At 47.5% G+C, this 21,454-nt stretch overlaps 2 protein-coding genes across 2 annotated transcripts in view; one reads left to right on the top strand and one right to left on the bottom strand.

Annotated features, from left to right (window-relative positions):
- NUDCD1 (NudC domain containing 1) overlaps nucleotides 1–11,370 on the bottom strand; it is a 51,914-nt gene extending 40,544 nt beyond the window's left edge. The window contains exons 1-2 of the mRNA XM_048507988.1: nucleotides 11,051–11,370; nucleotides 6,300–6,454 (exon numbers count right to left, since the gene is read on the bottom strand). Of these exons, the coding sequence (XP_048363945.1) occupies nucleotides 6,300–6,454; nucleotides 11,051–11,168 (273 nt within the window). The 5' untranslated portion in view covers nucleotides 11,169–11,370. The remainder of the gene's footprint in view (nucleotides 1–6,299; nucleotides 6,455–11,050) is intronic.
- A 113-nt stretch (nucleotides 11,371–11,483) lies between these two features.
- On the top strand, nucleotides 11,484–20,767 carry ENY2 (ENY2 transcription and export complex 2 subunit). Its single transcript, XM_048507989.1, has 6 exons — nucleotides 11,484–11,641; nucleotides 14,884–14,967; nucleotides 15,561–15,639; nucleotides 16,748–16,818; nucleotides 18,471–18,545; nucleotides 20,462–20,767. The coding sequence occupies exons 3-6, from the start codon at nucleotides 15,572–15,574 to the stop codon at nucleotides 20,536–20,538; spliced, it is 291 nt and encodes a 96-aa protein (XP_048363946.1). The 5' UTR covers nucleotides 11,484–11,641; nucleotides 14,884–14,967; nucleotides 15,561–15,571; the 3' UTR covers nucleotides 20,539–20,767.
- Nucleotides 20,768–21,454: the final 687 nt, after the last annotated feature.

Raw genomic sequence — 21,454 nt, 5'->3', positions numbered from 1 at the left:
CACCTGGGGGCAAGACCATTGTCCCTGTGCCCGGTGATTGAGCCAGACAGTTCACGACCCGTGACTCATGGGGGGATGAGGAGTGGGGGTGCGATGCGACCGGCAAGGCCGCAGGTCCGTTGGCGTCCCAACGTTCTACTACGGCACTGCTGGGTCGGCAGTGCACTACTACATCTCCTCCTTTTTTACATTTTAGAAAACGGGGGGCCGAAACGCTAAGGGGCGATTTAAAGGGACGCTTGTCTCCTCCGCCGTTTGGTCAAGTTGACCAAGCTGCTTGTGCAACATTAGAACTTGGTTGCGGGGTAAGGGAAATGCGAGGGGTTTCTTACACACGTTACAGGCAATATTAGACACGCATTGAACGAAACAAGATCCGATAACAAGGCACACAATTAAACCAATGCAGAGCTGTACAATAGCGCTCAACCATCCTCCCGGCAGCCAGCTCCAGAGGGCTGACCACCAATGGGGCAAAACATCATACTTCAGATTAGATACAACTTCTTGCAGCTCACGCACTTTCATGTGGATCAACTGGGAATTATCAGAAAGATTAAAACAACACATACATTCTCACAACCTTGGTGATGTAACAACAACAAATAATCAATAGCGGCACGATTGTCTAGGGTCGCTTGACGAAGTTCCTGCTGCTCGGAGGCCAGGGCATCCAGAGCGGTGGAGGTAGAGTTGATGGACTTCGCAAGGGCACAGGCCAGCCGGCCAATAGTCTTAGCATTGTAGGAAGCGAGTCCGGGGACCCCCACTAGGGAGGTTGCGAGGGAGACGAACTCCGCTTCGGAGAGGGCGACCGCGTCGCTCCGACAGGAGGGGTCGAAAGGCAGGGCGGAGCGGCGGCGGCGGCGTCCGGGCTCCCGGGGTGGAGCCTGGGGTAGGACAATGGTGAGGCGGCTGAGGCAGCAAAGAGTTCCGGCAGGGAGTCGGGCGGGGATGTAGTTAAACGTCCTCTCCCCGCAGGTCCAGAACCAGCCCCTGGGGAGCAGGATGTTTCCGAACACGGGGGGAATGTCCTCCATGTGTGTGCAGTTCCAACTGGCCGAGCCGACGAATGGGCCCGGGTCGGTTCCCCGTTCGGCTGCGCCGGTGATGCGGGCGCAGGTGTTGGACTCGTGGTTAGCGACCGTCTTGGTGACAAGGGAAAGAGCGCCAGCCGGGAGGGTTTGGACGACGGGTCCCCAGTCGGCGCTCATAGAATATCTGATGGATGAGGCATTCATGAAGGGGCTCAGCCCAGACTCCGCTAGGAAGTCTCCGGGTGCTTTGCAGACGGGGAGCAGGCAGGAGCTCAGCAGGCTCCCGACTCCTAGGTACTGGCCCAGGCAGAAGGATGAGACGTTGGCAGCGGCAGCAAACTGCTCCCAGATGTTGGTCTGGTGAAAGCTTGCCAGGGGGTGGCCGATCGCCATCGGCAGGAGGCAGCAGAGCAGGCAAAGGATGGTGGTCGCTGAGTTGGTGGTGATGATCGCAAAGAGAGCGGCACAGAGGTTCTCGGGCGTCTCGGGGTGGTCTTGCTGGCGCAGCAGCGCTAGGGCCTGGCTGGTGGTCGCCTTGACGTCTCCCCAGGTCATTCGGGTCTTTGGGCGTTGGCGACGGCGTTCCTGCTGGGATCGCTGGGCGGGATCCTCTAGAGAGATGCGTTCCATCTCCGGGATGGGGTTGGTTTCCTCCTGGCGCCATTCCATGGGCTGGCCTGTCATGGCGAATCGGAGTCCACGGGAACCTGTAGGAAGAGGAACTGAAACACACACCCCTTTTCCAGGTTACGGGGGGGGGGCCGGGTCCCGCCAAGCTCAGTTCTAGAGCGGATGGCGGGAGATTGGGATCGAGTTAGTGTTTAGATTTAATATGGGAAGGAAGAAGGCTTGTTTTGCAGCCTGTGAAGGTTGCTTTTAATGCAACCCTCCTGGGGGCCGCCTACACTCCTCTTTCTTTAGTTGTTTGACAGGGAGGGCAGGAGGTAGGCAACCCTGGTGGGAATTGGCTTCAGAGCGTCATCAGGGTGCGTCAAGGCGAGGGTCCGAGCCTCGAGGGGGGAGGGAACAGGCGAGTCCTGAGGGGATTGTGGGTATGTATACTTAATCAGCAACACAAAGGGGGCTTTGGAAGCACCTTTTGGGGGGATGGGTGCATCCGGGGAATGAAGCAATCAGGCAATAGAGGCAAATTCCTTGTACACACAAAGGAGAAAGGAAGGGGGGGTTTCTTTGCAAGGGAGTTGTACTTACCGTGACCTTGGTGGCTAATGCAGGAAGCTGGATGGTGCTAAATTTTGTGATCGAATTATCTTGGGGAATTGCCGCCCGCCGAGACCGCTCCTTAAGGGGCGGTTTCGGCTGAGCGCCTGGCCTTTAATGTGGTACTGATAAAGTTGCCAGGCGCTGGGCAGCCATAACCCAAACGGGTTTGGGTATTAGCGGCATAATGGCGGCAGCCCCTTTTTAAACTGGGGCCTGTCCTGACAGTGCTGCGGTATCAGGACGGGCCCAGATTTTAATCCAGGGAGGGCCAGTCAGCCAATTGGCCCTCCCGCCTTTACTGGTCGAAAAAACAGAAGGAAAAGGGGAGGGGAGAGGGAAACAGATTTCCTGTGGAAATTAGGAGGCAACTTCGGAAGGCACGATTGGAATCAATGATCCGTGACGGCTTTACCCATCCCAGACCAGAGTCGTTTTAACCTGACTCATGAGGTCTCTTCCCCAGAGATTGACATGGATGTCTAGAACGATGGGGCGGACTGTGAGCTGCCGCTCGAGTCCTGGGCTGTTGACCGTGAGCGGGCGGATGCTCCGTCTCGCGGTTTGTCTCCCCCCCACCCCCCAGATGTGCGGGCAAGCCTCGGTCGGCCACTGGTCGGGCCACTCGGCTGCTCTGATGACGGTAACATCAGCGCCGGTGTCCACCAGGCCCTTGAACTTACATCCTTCAATGGCGAGCTCCAGATATGGACGGGAGCTCCCGATAGGCGTCTCCACCGCTGCGACGGTGGTGTAGGTTGCGCCATGTTGGCTGCTGGGGCTCGTAGCCTTTATTGGGTCGGCAGCGGGCAGCGCATGGGGCAAGAGAATCAGCTGAGCGCAGCTGGCTCCGGCGGGCAGCTCCTGTGGGATGTTTGTCCAGACCTGGAGGTGGATGGGTCCTTGGTGCGTGGAGTCGATCACTCCGGGGACGATGAACAGTCCCTGTTCAGCGGCGGAGGCCTTTGGCAGCACCAGCCCAATTGTCCCGGTAGGGATGGGCTCGTCATACTGGGTTGGGGCGACAAGAACCTCGTGGGGGAACTTAAAGGAGATGGGCTGGGTGCATGCGAGCGAGATGCCACGAGAGGGGGGTGGTTTTGGCAGGGGCCTTGGCGTTTGAGTCTGCTCTAGTACTCTCCTCCTTGGTCCTGGGCTGGGGAGACGCCCGGGCGGGAGTTTCCCGACGGGCAGTCGTTTCTCCAGTGGAAGCCCTTCTGGCAACGTGGGCACCGGGTTTTTGGTGGCCTTCTCCTCCTGGGGGAGGACCCTCCTCCATCGGGGTTGTAGGCCCCCCCGCCGGGCTGCCTGCACTCCCTTCGGAAGTGTCCGGGTCTGCCGCAGTTAAAGCAGTCGTCCTGAGACTGTCTCCCGCCGGTGGAGAGTGCTGCGGCGAGGAGGCTAGCTTGGTGGGCGGAGGATCCAATGTCCTGGCAAACCTTAAGCATGTCGGCCAGTTCAGGATTTTTGCCTAGGCCCGTGATTGCCCTGCGGCACTCCATGGAAGCGTTCTCCTTTGCGAGGCGCATGAGGAGCTCGTTTTGGGCCTCCTCGCTATCTACCTGCCTCTTGAGCGCTTCCTGGAGCCTGTTCACAAATTCAGCATAGGGCTCTTGGGGTTTCTGCCGGATGGAGGAGAAACTCTGGGTTGGCTGGCCGGCATTGGGGACTTTGACAAATGCCTTATAGGCGCACTCAGAGGCGACCGTAAGGGTGGCCTCAGGCAGTACAATCTGATCGTTGGGATTGGCAAAAGCGTCGAAGCCGTAAAGCTGAGCGGCGGTGTAGGCGCCGCCAAAGGTGGCTGCTCTGTTGAAGCATTGCTGGCGGAACTCACTTTCCCAGACCACAAATTGTGCAGGGCTCAGGAGCATGCGAAAGGTGGTTTTCCAGTCATCTGGAACTATTAGGTGGTTCCTTGCGATGGCTTCCAGCATGCCTCTCACGTAGGGGCTAGTGACTCCTACGTCCCGCATTGCTTTGCGGAGCTCGGTAAGGATATTATAGCTCAGGGGGCGGTACTCGACAACCCGCCGAACTATGCCATCCTCCTCCGTATCTGTGAAGTGGATGGGGCACAATGCAAGAATATCGGCATCGTCTTCCGTCAGGGTTTCTTTCTTCTGCAGATCGTGGCTAATACGTTCTGCGAGAGTTTTGAAACCCGCGCCATTACGTGGCGCTGACGGAGGTGCAGTGGCTTCGGAAAATGAAGGCGGAGCAAGGGGAGGGGGCGGCTGAGCCGCGGGAGAGTTTGAAATGGGTGAAGGAGCGAGGGGGGCAGAAGGAGGACAGGCGTCCAATTTAGTGGATAGAGAAAATTCCGGGGTTGAAATTGAAGGTGAAAGATCGAAAGGAGGGCGGCCTACAGCAAGGGAGCCGTAGGTCTGCAGGCTGATGGCGACAAAACATTGTCTCCACGTCAGTAGCAGCGACATCGGCGCGCGAGGCTCTGTGCGAAGAGTGCGCCCGATGTTTTCCCAGTCCTTAAGATTCAATGTCCCCCCCTCTGGGTACCATGGACACTGAGCTTCAATCTCCTCAACCAATTTGCGCAGCTCCCTTCTCTTTACGGGGACCCTGCCGCATTTCGCTAACGCTTTCAGTTCGTCAACGTGCTTGTCATAAGCCCTGCTTTTGCAAGCTCCCATACTCACCGGTGTTCCGTCGGACGAGAGAGTGTCCTAGGACGCGTGTCTCTGGATGCGCCGATCCAGAGGACAGGCGATACCGAAACGGTGGTCCCTGGATGCGCCGATCCAGCGGACTTCGGTATCGCGGCCCTTCCCCAGGCGACGGTGAGCAGGGTGGAGGTTCGAGGATTCCCGGGTTTCGGCACCAGCTTGTAGTCGACCCACGTGGTCAGCGTAAGAACGAGACGAGACGCGGAGATAACATCTGGTGGAGATCGCCAGCAGCGGGAGACCGGAGGTCCGTGTTCCTAGCGAATCTCCCGTCTGCCGGTTCCTGGCACCTTTTATTGTTACTCTATCGGGGGCGTGTAGGAGGGAGGACTGGGGGGAGTTCCGGGAGAGCGGGAGGTCGGGAGATCATCAGGTGATGCATGATCTCATCTGGCTACGTGCGGAGAAGAGCGTACGCGTCTGAGCCTAATCCTCACCTGGGGGCAAGACCATTGTCCCTGTGCCCGGTGATTGAGCCAGACAGTTCACGACCCGTGACTCATGGGGGGATGAGGAGTGGGGGTGCGATGCGACCGGCAAGGCCGCAGGTCCGTTGGCGTCCCAACGTTCTACTACGGCACTGCTGGGTCGGCAGTGCACTACTACATCCATAAACATCAAGGCTAAGAGAATGACTCGCTTTGGTGGTCTCCAATGACACATCTACATCATTTCCCACCAATGAATGAATAGCCTTTACAGCTAGGAAGCGAATATCCTTAGAAAGGCAAAGATCGGGCTCCCCAGTCTAGCTGAATGCCTGACAGACATACGATTGGTGATTGGAGACAAATGTCAGTGTGGGACAGTGCTTAGCATATCAGATTAGGGTTTAGGAGACCTAGGTTTGAATCTCTACTCAGTCATGGAAGCTTGCAGGGTGACCTTGGACTAGTAGACACTAACTTAACATACCTCACAGGGTTGTTGTGATGATATAATGGAAGAAGGAACAATGTTGCAAGTCACATTTGGTCTTCACTGGGGAGAAATGCAGGGAATAAATATCTCAGTGTGGCGCAGTGGCTAAGAGGGGTGAATTCAAATCTGGAGAACTGGGTTCAGTTCTCCACTCCTCCACATGAAGCTTGCTGAGGGACCTTGGCCTAGTCAATGTTCTCTCAGAACTCTCCCAGCCCCATCTATTTCACAAGGTGCCTTTGGGGGAGGGGGAAGGGAAGACAATTGTAAGCCACTTTGAAACTCCTTAAGGAAATGAAGAATAAAAACCAACAGTTATTCTTCTTCAGTAAATAAACTGAGACAGAATTTACACTTTTGGGGAAAGAAATGGATGCGAGTCCTGGATGCGTGATGAGCAGGGAATGGGTTTGTTTCTTTTTCACTGCAGTCTTACCAGAGTAACAGACAAATTCATGACTCTTCCAAGTTGATCAACATAGTAGACGTTGTCTTGGTGCCAGGAATCGAGATGGAGGTAATTATACATGCCAAAAGCACGCATGTGCTCGAGGGTGTACTGCTCATCTCGAAGTCTGACTTCTGCTACCGCTGAAAAACAAAATCAGGGCCAGGTATTATTTTAATGTATGCAAAATCACATATAATTTATACAAAGGAATCCTAGTTACGGTATTCTGTAGGCAATGGCCATTTGGAATTTGGGTCTAAAGTAACAGCCTTGCTGTAGAGTGCAACCTTTTAAACCACAGTGGCCTCTGATTTTATCCCTCAATACCCGAAGCTGGCATGGCAAATAAAAACATCACCAGAGCACCATCTGTTGCTTCCAACTTAGCTTTTTATTTATGGAGGAAACTGGAAAACGTTAAGCTCTATTTCCTGTTGCCTAAAGCTTATATTGACATAGTAGCCCACAAATGTGAAGGAAAACTGTCAAAGGAACAAAGAGCCTGGATCTTTAGAGCATTTTTCTTTGAAATTACATCTTTCCAGCTTCCCCAAACTCACAGAATTCCTTTCTAAGTCCTAGATTTGTGCACATATGCCAATGTATGTGTGTGCAGTTACAGGCAGGCAGTCGTTTTGGTCTACAGTCAAACAGCTGGATTCAAGTGCAGAAGCACCTTACAGACAACCAACAATATTTTTTGTATATAAGCTGTTGAGAGTTAAAACTCCCTTCCTCAGATACAAGTAGGAATGGAGATCCCTGATATCCCAGTCAGAAGGTGGGGGTAACATCCCTCCCTCAAAACCTTATAATCCAAAGATCTCGTTGGTCTGTAAGGTGCTACGGGATTCTAACCTGGTATGTACAGTGTCACTGCTATTCAGGAGCCCAAATGGCTACATACTTTCTAAATAATGCTGCCTTTCATTCCAACAGCTGAAATAGAGGAAAACACAACTGAGTACTGCCTGAATGAGGTGGTAAGTTTCCCAGCCTGTTTATTAGAAGTTACCAGTTTAAAAGAAACCACCCCGTACTTTTTATTTTTGAAACAGATCTTTTGTTCCGTAACAAGTAAAAGTTTAATAGATTATACACACACAGGGAAAGATGTAAAAGACATATAAAACATAAGAAGAGCCATTTCTGGAAAAGAATGGTTTTGCTTTAGTCCTCTGCCCTGCAAAAAGCTATTGGTATCCCACCCCCATGCCCTGCCCTTCCCGTGCTGAGGCTCTGCTAGGAAGATTGGTAAGTGGCAGCTGTGAGAGCCAAGGAGCATCAGATCATTAGGAAAACCACTGGACCAATCCCTGCCTGTTGGGAAGAGACAGTGTACAGATGTTTTCCCCACAGCAGTCTTAAGCCTACCCGCATGCTATTACCTAAAACTATTCTCTGCTTTGCACTGCCATCCAGTGGCAAGAGCCTGATATAACTGACATATACGTAATCCTATCCGTTTTGACTGTATCTTATACAGAGTTAACACCTTCCTTCACCCCCACAGGTATTAACAGTGCAACCCTAAGGAGAGTAACTCCAGTCTAAGCCCATTCATTTCAATTAACGGAGTAACTCTCCATTGGATTGCCCTGTAAGTCGCTTAACCAGGTGAAGCTTCTTTCACCACCACTAATAGACGGCAATACACGAATTTCTATTCTTGTTCTGGATTTTGATTGGGCAAACATGGCCATTTGCACATTTCTCCATACTGTACATCACCACTTGCATCCAGTGTGAATGGTCACTGTGCTGGTTTTGCATATTCCTGATGACGCAAAAATCATTCCATTTCATGTATCTGATAAAACGGATGCTAGCCCACAAATGCTTATTAAGCTTCAATAAATCTGTCTTTAAGATACCACACGACTCCCTTGACATGAGAACCAGCGTGGTGCAGCAGTAAGTATCACATTAAAGATATAGGAGACCCGGGTTCAAGTCTCTATTCTGCATTGAAGCTTGCTAAATGATCTTGGTCCCACCCCTCGCAGCCTAACCTTCACAGGACCATTGTGAAGATAAAGTAGAAGAAAAGAGATCATGGTGTGTAAGATGCTTTAAGTCCCCATTGGGGGGAAAAAGCGAGGTATAATTTCTTTAAAAAGTAAAAGTCAATATACAGTTATTGCAATTAGTTTGCCCTATGCTCTCTGGCCTTTTACAACATTGAATGTGGATGTTTTTGAATGAACATAATGTGCTGGTAAAACATGTTTGATGTATTGTCGAAGGCTTTCACGGCCGGAATCACTTGGGTGCTGTGTGGTTTCCGGGCTGTATGGCCGTGTTCTAGCAGCATTCTCTCCTGACGTTTCGCCTGCATCTGTGGCTGGCATCTTCAGAGGAGTCAGTGAAGATGAAGATGCCAGCCACAGATGCAGGCGAAACGTCAGGAGAGAATGCTGCTAGAACACGGCCATACAGCCCGGAAACCACACAGCACCCAAAACATGTTTGACTTAAGCACGTACCAACCGTTAATAAGTCTTAGAAAATGTATCTGAAAAGGCTTATGTTACTTGTGGACAGTTTGCAGTTTCTGTACGTCTCTTGACAGAAAACCTTTGGCAGTCAGAATATTGTCGCTACATATAATTGAGTAAGAGCCTGGCCAGGTGGCGATAACAAATTTCTAACCAACCACCGTGCACCGGTGAGGCACATGGTGTCATTTTCCTCTCTTCCATCTTATCCTCACAACCACCCTGTGAGGTAGGTTAGGTTGAGAGACAGTGACTGGCCTAGCATGGCATGAGTGGGGATTCGAACCCAGAACTCCCAGATATTAGTCTAACATGCTAACCACTACACCAGACTGGTTCTCAATATCTGGGAGTCCCTACTTGCACCATGGAAGCTCGCTGGGTGACCTTGGGTCAGTCACACTCTCAGCCTGACCTATCTCACAGGCTTTGTTGTGAGGATAAAATGGAGGTGAGAAGAATGCTATATAAAGCCTTGGGTCCCCATTGGGGAGAAAGGCGGGGTATAAATGAATGAAACAAATAAATATTGCCACAACTCTGAAAATGCCTTTGGGGACATAACTTTTAATGTACTTGGCCCCTCACCTCAGAGAAACATTTGGTCAGATTCACTGATATGATCGTAGACATTTGATGCCAGCAAGAATCAGGCCTCTCTTCTTCCACCTTTCCAAGGAGCTCCTCCTTCCACCTGTGAGGCAGGTTAAGGCAAGGGGAGCGTGAGGCTAGCTCAAAGTCACCTCTTTTTCGCTTTATACTTATAGCATCCTATTGAAGTAGGTTAGACAAGAAGAGAGCAGCAGGCCCGGAATTACCTTCCCTCCATTTCATTCTCACAGTAGCCCTCCAAGATAGGCCTGCCCAAAAGAGGCAGGAGAATCCCTTCAGCACTGTTTACTTATTTCATTTATACCTCACTTTCTTCTCACCAGTGGGAACCTAAAGTAGCTCTCGTTCTTCATTGTATCCTCACAACAACCCTGTGAGATAGGATAAACCATAGGTGTCAAACTCGTGCCCCTCCAGATGTTATGGACTACAGTTCCCATCATTCCCTGCCAGCATCATGCTGGCAGGGGATGATGGGAACTGTAGTTCATAACATCTGGAGGGCTGCGAGTTTGACACCTGTGGGATAAACAGAGAGTGTGCGACTGGTTCAAGATCACCCAGCAAGCCTCCTTGGAAGTGAAAGGATTTGAATGTGGGTTTTTCCAATCCTAGTCCAGCACCCTAACTAAAACAGCTTCATCCACACAACAGCTCTGTGAGGTAGGTCAGGTAGAGTTCAAGAGAGTGCACCATAGGCCTGGGGTGATTCCTCCTCCATTTTATTCTCACATAAGACCAGCAAGGCAGGTTTATTTAATTTATATTTGTGTTATTTATAGCCCACCTTTCTTCCAAGAATTTAAGGAGGAGTGCACATAGCGAATGAGTGTATATCAAATGGGCCATTTGATAACCAGTGCATTGGGATTTCAGAAGTCTGGAGCCACCAGAAAGAACTGAAGCAGAGCATATGCATTCATATGACACATTAAGCAGTACAGAAACCACATAAGAAGTAGGGTGATGCCATACAGAGTTATATACAGCAGTACAGACTACATTTTCTAGTTATTAATCCAGGCAAGCTCGTACAAAAACAATTCTGTACAGTCAGTGGCGGGATTCAAATAATTTAACAACCGGTTCCAGTGATGGGATTCAGATTATTTAACAACTGATTGTTTACAAGCACCATTTTAGCAACTGGTTCTGCCGAAGTGGTGCGAACCTGCTGAATCCCACCACTTTGTACAGTGCAACCCTGTTATGTGCTCAGGAAAGGCCTCTTGAATGACTCAGTTTTGCATAGTTTGCAGAGAGCCAGGAGTGGGTGCCTTCCTGACCTTCTGGGGCAGGCCACTGGGAGCCACACTGGAGAAAGCATGTGTGTACAGGCACCTGTTGTTTTTACCACCTGGCAGGTTAACACCTGCAGACATGAGAGGAGTTGTCCTGGAAGAACAGATGGGGAGAGGCACACACCCCCACCCCCATAAGAAGGGCCAAGACTATGAAGGGCTTCTGCATGTGACAGACAATGCTTTCAACTGAGCCCGGCAACAGATGGGCAGGTTAGACTGAGTGGTTGAAGTTGAGCCGGGATTCGAACTCGGTTCTCTCAGAGCATAGCTCCACTCCCTTGCTCTAACCACTACACCCCCTCTGCCCGAGGCTGGCACTCACGTGACTCGAGCGGCACTTGGTAACAGGCCAGCGGCTCCAGCGACAGCTTGTAGCCCTCGAACTTGGGGTCCAGTAGTAGCCGCTGCACGCGCAGCGAGCAATGCGCCGCCGCCTCCATGCCCCAGAGTGACGTCAGCGAATCACGTTCTGGCCGACAAGTGAAAGTAACAGAAGCAGACGTCAAATCCGCTCTGAGGGCTGCTGGGTAATGGGAGGAAGCGAGGCATGCCGGGAGTAGTAGTTTCTGAACGAGGCCTCGAGAACCGCGTGGCTCTGACTTCAAGAGAGAGGAAGGCGCCTTTTCTGTGCAGGGAAATAGATTTAAAGAAGGACAGAAAGGCATGTCGGGACACTTTTGCCTTAAGGAATGCCGGAGCAGCGAAGATTGTGGAGCATGCTGGGAGTTGTAGTTTTGATGAGGCCAGTGGGCTTAAAAATTGGCTGTTACAGGACTACATTTCCCGAGTACCGCTGCACGACTTGAGGGCGGACTTATGTTTTTTTAATAGGGTTAGGGCTCGAGGGCTCGGGACCCGGCCGCGGTGTCGCCAGTTCGAGTCTCGGTAGCTGCGGAGTGGAGACCAGTGCAGGGTAAGGCTCCGTCTCAATGCCTGCTTTCCGCTCCCGGGGCTGCGGGCGCCTCCCTCCCTTGTCCAACCAACGAAGAGGGGAGTTGTCAGATGGATGTTTTTGGTCTCTTTTGGAGGTGCAGCTTTTGTCGTTCCCAGTCTAGGAAGAAAGGAGGGTGCAGCTCATGACTAATGAGTTTGCAAGGTTGACATTTCAGCAACGTCCTGGGAATGTGGTTTGGAGCTTGGACTTTGCTGAAGACACTTGCCAAAGCCAAGCGAACAGAAAAGGGAAGGAAAAATCACCCCCTTGGGAGAAAGGAGGTGATGGAGATTTATAAAATTAGGCGTGGTGTAGGGACGATGGACAGTGGGAACGCTGTTTTCCTTCTCCCTAAATATGGAGGTGGAGATTTGAGAGAAGCCAAAGTAAAGATTGGTTCACAAAGAGTTCTTCTGGCATGTGGAACTCCCTGTCACTACTGGCCCCCAGTTGAATGACTGTGTGTGTGTGTATATATATATATGTGTGTGTGTGTGTGTGTACGTGTATATATGTGTATATATGTATGTATGCATGTGTGTGTATACACACACAAATACATACACACACATGCATATATATGGATTAGAAACTTTCATGGGTGATAGATCCTTTGCATAAGGCACTTTCATAAGTTCATGACTGTTTAAAACGGTGATGAAGAAATAAAACCTTAGAGTTCAGATGCGGTATTCCTTGGGATGCCAGTTTCTGAGACAAGAACAAGGGGGAGGGGGGCTTTGTTTGTAGGTACATTTTTTACGCCAAATCTGCATGAGAGAAACCTCTGGTTTCAGGAAGGAGGGGTTTGATGCACTATACTGGTTCTTTCTTTCCTCCAGAATCAGACCTGCTCTTCTCACTTCTTTACCGTTATTAATGCAATTAACTGCCACTGCCTCCTTCTGCCTGTCTCATGTTTACCATAACAAGGAAAGGTTGTTGAAGTCTCCTGACCTTTAGCCAAGATTTTGTTTTCAATGGCTTTGTAAATAGTTATTAAATACAGCTTTCTTGATCTTGGATATGTGCTCCGTACAGACATTTCTCTACGCTGGAGTAATTATTGTATCATTTGAATTTTACAGTTTATAATAATATCCTTCTTCATACATTTTCTAACAATACATTTCCCCCCTTTTCTCCCTCCCACCATTTCATCTTCTTCATAGTTTTATCACACAAACAGCAGTAAGTTCATTCTCTGTAGCCTCTTCTCCCATATTTCTTCATTGACTCGAGCTTCTTTCATCCAGTCCACGTATATTGTCCATATCTTCAAAATTTCATTCCAGTCCACGTATATTGTCCATATCTTCAAAATTTCATTCATTATCTTGCCACGTCTTATTTTTGGTTAATATATCGAAAATATCAAGTGTCACTTGTTCCCAGATATATTCTAGCCATTTCTGAAATGTCCATTTTTTCTTTTCTTTCCAGCCCAAAGCTATTGTTGCATGGGCTGCTTTAATCATTATTTTATACATATAACTATATTTCTCATCCACCCTTCTATCCTCCATTACACCCATGAACATTAAATCATTATTTAAATCAATATTAATCTTCACCAGTTTCTCGATATATAACAATACAATTGTCCAAAAAATTTTCACTTCTGCACATTCTATCCACATATGGCTATAATATGCCTCTTGGTCTCCACAGTGCCAGCATTTGGAACTAAGTCCTTTTATCATATATGCTAGTTGTTCTGCTGTTCATTTCTGCGATGGCAGAATGTCTTGCATCTGATGAGTGCTGGGGATTGATTTTCCTTCTCTAACACTGCTTGTATTGGGGCATCTTGTGGCCATGTTGGGAAACAGGAAGCTGGTCCTGATAGACTGCTGGTGTGATCCAGCAGTGCTCCCCTTACCTTCTTAAGAGAGCTCAGCTTTTTTTTTTTAAGGCAAGTTCATACTCATTATATTGAATGTACAAATGCCGACATTTCACCAAGCAAATCTATGCAGTGTAGGCACATGGTTCTGGAAAGTTTGGTTTGCCACTCAAAGGCTGGCCTCCATTTTAATTTAAGGAAGGGCTGGGTACTTGCAATCAAGAGATGTCTCAAGCAGAGGGAACCGATAGTGGCATTGCCAAAGTTGATGTCAGCAGAAGTGTTTTCCTTGTGAGTAAGCATTGATGAATTCTGGAGCATCTGGTCATCCAACAGGATCCTGTCTGTTTTCGCTACGGTTAGTTTTCAGGCCTCCATTCTGCCCCATAGCTGACTCAGGGCTGCTTGCTCGGGGCAGAAAGTTCCTGTGTATCTCTTTCCCCTCTTCTACCTGCCACCAGCCTCCAACTTACAGCATTCTTCCTAGCCACTCTCTTGTATGCCCCACACCCACCTGGGTGTCCTTCCTCCACTTATTCTGAAGCCCTCCCACTGGACATGCTCACAGCTGCCCACAGTCCCTTTCTCCAATGGTGCTGGGTGGTGCCTGATTGGGAGTGTTGCTGTTGAAGCTGCCAAAAGCACTCCCACTACCTTATATCACTTGCGCAACCTTCTCCAGAAGCCCTATGCACCACATGTGGCTGAGAGCGTGGCTGGCAGAGGGATGGGAGAAAGGTGTACTGACAGGTGGCAAGGCAGGGATGCAGGCAGGGAGTTGGTAGCAGTGGGCCCTGCTAGATGCTCTATCTCAAAGCATGCCTTGAGCTGACTGGCACTGCAATCCTAAATCCTTCTGAACCTGAATGCTGCTAGAACACGGCCATACAGCCCGGAAACCACACAGCACCCTAATCCTTCTAAACCCTTTGGTTTCAGTGGAATTAGGGCTGCACTGTTTTTTTTCTTTGGGCTGAAGTTACCAGCATGGTGTAGTGGTTAAGACCAGGTGGATTCTGATCTGGAGAACCGTGTTTGATTCCGTACTTCTTCACCTGAGTGGCGGAGGCTTATCTGGTCAACTGGATACGTTCCACACTCCCACATTATTGTTGGGTGACCTTGACTCACAGTTCTTGGGAGCTCTCTCAGCCCCACCTCACAAGGTGTCTGTTGTGGAGAGAGGAAGGGAAAGGAGCTTGTAAGCCACCTGGAGTCTCCTTAAATCCAAACTCTTCTTCTTCTTCTACCTTACATTAATGTTATGATAAGATAGGTGGGAGGAGACTAACTGGAGGTCCGTAATGAAAGGGTGGGATTATGGCATATAAATCAATCTAATGCTTTCAAATGACTTTTATTTTCTTCCTTGCAGAAGTAACAGTCAGATTACTGGTCCTCACTAGTGTTAAGTAGTCGTGTTGGAAGCCTTATTCTGTGGGTACCCATCTTTTAAAAAGTAAGTTTTAACATAGTTTCATCTATTCTCTCTCAAACTTTTAAAATACAGAAAAATAGTGTAAAATTAGCAGTGCGGTCCTCAACAGACCATTGACTTCTGAGTGGATTTAGGAGAGGGTAATTCTGTTTAAGTTTGCATTGGTAGTCATTGCATGTGACCTCACTGTTGTCATATAAAAATTGTTTGTGATTCCTAAGTAATCAGTAAATTGTGTTGCGTGCATTTGCAGAAGTGTCAGTGGCAAGCATTTTTTTTAAAAAAATCTGACTCAAAATGTGAACTAGAGAAAATACACACTAGAGAATCTTGCACAACTTGTGACTTGCCAAACTTGAATACAAACACCAATCATATGGAGAAGCTTACCACTGGCTGGACTGCCTGTCCTTGCAGTCCCATGCAGACAACAAAGACAGGGAATTCATCATGCCTCTGGCAAACCACAAAACATGGTTAGAAGGGGGTCTTCAGCTTGCTGACTCACAAGAGCGTGCCCCCCTAGAGCAGGGTAGAAGTTGATGATCAGTGTTCCATGGCAATAATTTTAATCTTGTATTTTTGTTTTTGTTTGATCTGCGTTATGTGTACAGACCTGAAAAAAATGAATAAAGATGCACAGATGAGGGCAACTATTAATCAAAAACTAATTGAAACAGGAGAGCGAGAACGGTATGTGGGCTTTGTTTCTCATCCTAGCTATATGAACATAATGCATCACTGGCATTCTCACTGTCTGATAAAAGTCTCTACGCTTAATCAGACCAGAAGCCCACAGGGTGAAAAACATCTACATGTTTCAGTGGTTGTATGTAATATTGAGAAAGAAAATTTTGATCTGTCTGTGAATTGAGGCATTTTAAGAACATAAGAAAGCGCCTGCTGGATCAGACCAGAGTCCATCTAGTCCAGCACTCTGCTACTCGCAGTGGCCCACCAGATGCCTTTGGGAGCTCACATGCAGGATGTGAAAGCAATGGCCTTCTGCAGCTGCTGTTCCCGAACACCTGGTCTGCTTTTGTTAGCTGATGTCAATTAACATCACGTCTTACCCAGTTTAAGAAAACTTGAAGGTGCTCATAATATCCAAAGCGGATGCAGCAATTGACCTACTGTGTAATTTATTTGTGAATTTCTAAGCTGGCTTTTCACTTGTATTCCGTCCTCCAGATAATCTATATCCTTATAATTTGTTTTTAGTCTGGTGACTCAAAACTGTTTGGACAACAATCTGTATGACATATAGAGGGTTTTTGTTCTAGCTTTGCTTGCATGGCCAGGTTAACAGGACTAGTTTTAACTTCCTAATGGGGATAATGCAAATTCCAGAGCTAGAGTGTCATTTTTCACCACTTGCTTTTTTTAAAAAATAAATTTTAGAGTTCTAGCTATTCTGTTCTCCCTGCCCCCAAATGCCCTATGCAAAATCAAGGTAAGTAAAATCATTATTTGATTGGCTGCTGTTTGTTTTCGGGGCTGTGTGGTTCCTAACATTTGTTCTCCTAACATTTTGCCTGCATCTATGGCTGGCATCTTCAGAGATATGTCACTGTGAGATGCCTCTGATGATGTAAGTCATCGATGCAGATGAAACATTGGGAGCAAAACCTGCCAGACCATGGCCACATAATCCGGAAAAACATCCACAACTGCCAGTTGACTGCAGCTGTGAAAGCCTTTGCCAATACATTGTTGTTTGATGGCCTACATGAACTGATTTTTTAAAATTAAAAAATGCATTGTTTGTTTAATACATCTCTAACTTTTCATTTTCCCCCAGCCTTAAAGAATTATTGAGAGCCAAATTAATTGAATGCGGATGGAAAGACCAGTTAAAGGCACACTGTAAAGGTAATGTTCGCTTGTTTTTCCATAATCTCACAGAAATGAGTCACAAATGAACGTGGAAATAAGAACCTGCCAGCTTCCTGTTACATGCCGAGAGATTGAAATTTAGTTGCTGTTTTACACAGCTCCTCCTAGGATGCTCTGGTACTTCATTTCAAATCATGTGCCTTGTAGGACCAGGCTCTTGACTGCTGTGGTAGAACATAGATAAACGATCCCTCTGATCAATAACCTCTGAACCACCGAGAGAAAATCCTTATAGAAAATTGTTTCTCTTGGCTTAATACCTTTGACTCTGAAGTACTCTGTGCGTAACGTGTTAAGTATTAGAATGTATGGAATTGGGTCCTAAGCCGCTCCAGAAGAAAGCGTCAGCGTATCTCTTCCACCTTCCTCTTCCCTCAGCAGTCTTCCATGACTTTGACTGTAAATAAATAAATTTGAATCTGGCTGCCTACATCAGGGGTCCCCAATATGTTTGAGTCTGTAGATTCGGAATTCTGACACGGCGAAGTGGGCGCAGCAACACAGGAGGCGGAACCAGCCACAAAATGACTGCCACCTTGCTGTTGTGGTAACTGCTGCCAAAGCAACACTTTAAAACGGCACAGCCCTTCAGAAGCTTTGCTGGGAAAAAGCCCTACCTCGTCCGCCCACTTCCTAAAAACATTTGGTGGATGCCAGGAAAGGGGTTGGCGGGCGCCATAGTGCCCGTGAGTACCAGATCGGTGACCTCTGACTTAAAACAATGATGCTTGTTGATGCATATAGACTGAAAAGCCACGCCTAATGAGAGGCTGCACGGGAGAGGAAGAAGCATGGTCTTAGTGGTACAGAACCTGTTTTGCATGCAGAAGGTTTCATACTCAATCATGGGCCTCTCCAGATAAAAGGATCAGGAAATTGGTGAAATGAAAGCCCTGTGCTTGAGACCCTGGAGAGCCACTATCAGTCTGAGTAGACAATATTGACCTTGCAGGACCCAGGGTCTGATTCAGCAGCCTCCCCGTGTCCACAATGTGCCCCTCCTGCATCGACAGAGCTTCTGCTGCCTGCAGATGGCTTCTGGTGCTTGTGTAAAGGCGGGGTAGGATCCAGCCCTTTGGCTATTGAGGTTCCTCATGTAAGATTTAGCACTCCAAAAGCGTACATGGAGATCCAATGCCATATGGCTGTCTTATCTGACAATGTATATGATCGCCAGTCCTATTATCTTTGTCCTCTGCCTGCTCATCTGTCTAAATCTACAAGCATCTCTTTAACGATGCTTAAGACACCCGGAGCACCCTGTAGGCTCACTTGCTTCCATTTCCTCTCCTCTCTCCTGATCAAATTATCTCTCATTTCCTTAATAACCCCAGTGTAGTATTGCATGCCTACCGTGGGGTGTTAAGTTTCACCATGGTTAATAATGAAGAGGGTAGTGGAGGAAGAAAGGGACTAGAAGGACGAGGGAATTCAAAAGGGCGCTGTGGATCTCAGCATCAGTTCCAAAAGTCTTTGACCATGTGGTGTGGTATGGTCTTTGACCATGTGGTATGGAGGAAGGCTGCTGTCAAAGACGTGACTCTGGAATCCTGTGGGGTGCGTGTAATTTGGTGAGGGGTACTTGTTGCTGAGTTCTTAGATGGTTTGTAATCACTACTTTGTTTTAGATGTCATCAAAGAGAAAGGACTAGAACATGTTACTGTTGATGATTTGGTTGCAGAAATCACTCCAAAAGGCAGAGGTAAGAGAACTGTGACATCTATGCTCAGTATGCACTGTTATATAAAACATTTATTTGTATTTTACCCCCAATTATGTATTAGGTCAAGGGGAGAATACAACACAATGTGATTCTTCTAAAGTATGGAGAGCCTCCTCTTTCATTGTGATTCATGTACAGAAATGTTTTCAACCAGTGTTTGATTTTCTTAGGAATTAACTGAAAGTCCTTGGAACACTCCCCCTTCTTTCATTTCTGAGAACATTTCTAACTAAAGGAGCAGGGAATATTATACCAGTTAATTTTTCTTTGCCCTTTGTATCCTGCCTTTTCTCTGAAACGAAGACCACAGCAAATAAAACCACGGGTACAATTTAGCACCAAATTAATTTATAAAAACCAAATACATACAACCAGAATGGATAAAAGAGGAGGAGTAAATGGGATGAATCTGGTGAATCGGCACACGGTGGCACTTTTCTTTGGCACGAGCTGCCCTGAAGTGAGAGAATCTTGGTCAGGAAAAGGCTCCTTGTGCTGGAGAATATCACCCCTAGCAGAAGAAGTCTGCAGGATTCAACCCAAGAATGTCTCTGTCATACCATAAGGTTCTTCTAAAAGTACATGGGCTGTTCTCAGGAGGGAATTCCACCGGCATGGAGCCACTGCAGAACAGGCGCACTGAATGTAGCCTCATAGTGACCTGTCAGATACTTGACTCCCCGCTTGCTCCCAGTTCTATAGTTGTATCAAACTGCAAAAATGGGGGAGGATCCATTACAGAGCAATCCTGAGCATAGTTGCACTCTCACAGTCCACCAAAGCCAGTACAAAGATTCAAAGATCTGGGCTTTAAAGGTAAATGGCTTGCAGCTAGTGTACTTGAAGAACACCTCCCTACTGCCATATTATCCAGCCTGCTGATTAAAAGTTCCCTCTCAAGACCTTCTGTGTTTGCCTCCCAGCTTTCAAAGGTAAGATGGCAACCAGAGGCAGGGCTTTTCCATGGATGGCACCTTGCCCATAGAACACCCTTCCTCCTGAGGCTTGCCTGGTTCCCTGCTTTGCTTCCTTTCAGGCACCTGGCCAAAATATTTCTATACACCCAGGTTTTTAACTAAAGGGTCAAGGTTTTTTTTTAAACCCACTGTTTAAGACTGGAAGCTGTTTTAAATTGTCAGTGGTCTGTTGTGGGTTGTGTTTTTAGACTAGGTTGGAATTTTTCGATGCCGAATTTTAATGAATATATTTTAATGTTTTGTTTTCATTATTTTTATTCCCTAAGATGCCTTGGGCAAGTTTCTGGAGAGACTGAGCTAGTTATTTTAAAGAAATAAATGTACTGTGGGTAGATCCTTAGGAGGAGTGGTGGATTTTGTTCACTTTAAGTTGTGAGTGGTGCTGACCTCATCCGGGGGTAATCTGTCATTACACTTTGGAAATGTCAGACTAGTCCAGTGGTGGAAAACCTATGGTACTCCAGATGTTCTTGGACTACAATTCCCATCAGCCCCTGCCAGCATGGCCAATTGGCCATGCTGGCAGGGCAGATGGGAATTGTAGTCCATGAACATCTGGAGTGCCATTGGTTTGCCACCACGGGACTAGTCTCTCAGATATGGTTGTCTGAAGCAAGAGGTATTCTACAGCACTATTCTTAAACTGGAATCTTTGTCAGCAACATGGCACACATTTAGTCTCGCATATATTCATTGTATTTATTCCCTACATCTGTAGTTCACCTTTCTCACTGCATCTCACAGCTAAATACATTGTGTAAACCAGTGCAGTCAGTAGAAAGAGACCAGGACTATAAAATCCAAACAAACAGCATATTAGACATGATACAGAATACAGCTGTAACACAGACAAATGTTATTACATCAAGAGAAAACAAAGCAGCGATGAGAAGATAATATTTTCTACTTGTATTTCAGCTTTGGTACCTGACAGTGTCAAGAAAGAACTTTTACAAAGAATAAGAACATTCCTTGCTCAGCATGCCAGCCTTTGATTCTTCCCTTGAGCCTTATGAAGTTAATCACGCAAGAAACTGGACAATGTTTTTCCTCCACGCTTTAGGGTTAAAGTTAACTTTTTTTTTTACATTTAGTTTCTGGAAGTGTACTTTGCTACAATGAAAAATTAATCTTGATATTTTAATTAAAAAAAACTGATGACATATTTTGGAAAGAAATTCCGTTTCTTGCCATTAAAAGTATGTCATGTGGCTTACCATGGTTGATGCGAATCAGCTTGTTTTTTCTCGCACCTGGGTTGTTCACCTGGGACGTTAGAAGTGTCTTTCCAAATGCACACCAGAGGTACAAACAGAACCTGTGTGATGTCAGACATTCTGTCTCAGTTTCACAACAGCGAGATGAAAAGCTACTGTTGAGAATGAAATTAGGGAATGTGAAAACGTTCCTCACCCTACAGAGAATCTCTGCTACATTCTTCCAATTCTGTCAGCCTCCCACACTCAGTCTTCACCTTCAGACCTTTAGGCTTACATTCTGGGCATGCCGCTTAAGATTCTTGGGAATCTGATTGAAAGATTTAACATGGCAGTGCAAGGTAATTTCTAAAATGCTGCTTTGGTTGTACAACAAAATGCTAGTTCAGTAGCACTGTAGGTCAACACCTAGGGTTTGGGGAGCTTTTGAGTCAGTGCTCATGTTGTCAGACAGCGTTCACATTGTCACCCTGGACAATCTTGGTCTTTAAGAAGCTACCAGGCTCGCATTTTGCTAAAAGTGCTTTCACACATGTTGAATATTGCACGTTCAATCCATTTTAGTGAAGGTATGTATGGATCTTGTGATTTCTCAACAGTAATATTTGGTTGCAAAATGCATTGAAAGTGCATTGATCAGGATGTCCATAACTTATAGTCACCCGAAACTATCTCTGCTTGTACAGTAAACTGC

Source organism: Sphaerodactylus townsendi, linkage group LG09, assembly GCF_021028975.2.
Source record: "Sphaerodactylus townsendi isolate TG3544 linkage group LG09, MPM_Stown_v2.3, whole genome shotgun sequence".
Taxonomy (NCBI): domain Eukaryota; kingdom Metazoa; phylum Chordata; class Lepidosauria; order Squamata; family Sphaerodactylidae; genus Sphaerodactylus; species Sphaerodactylus townsendi.
This window is presented reverse-complemented; position numbering and strand designations above follow the sequence as displayed.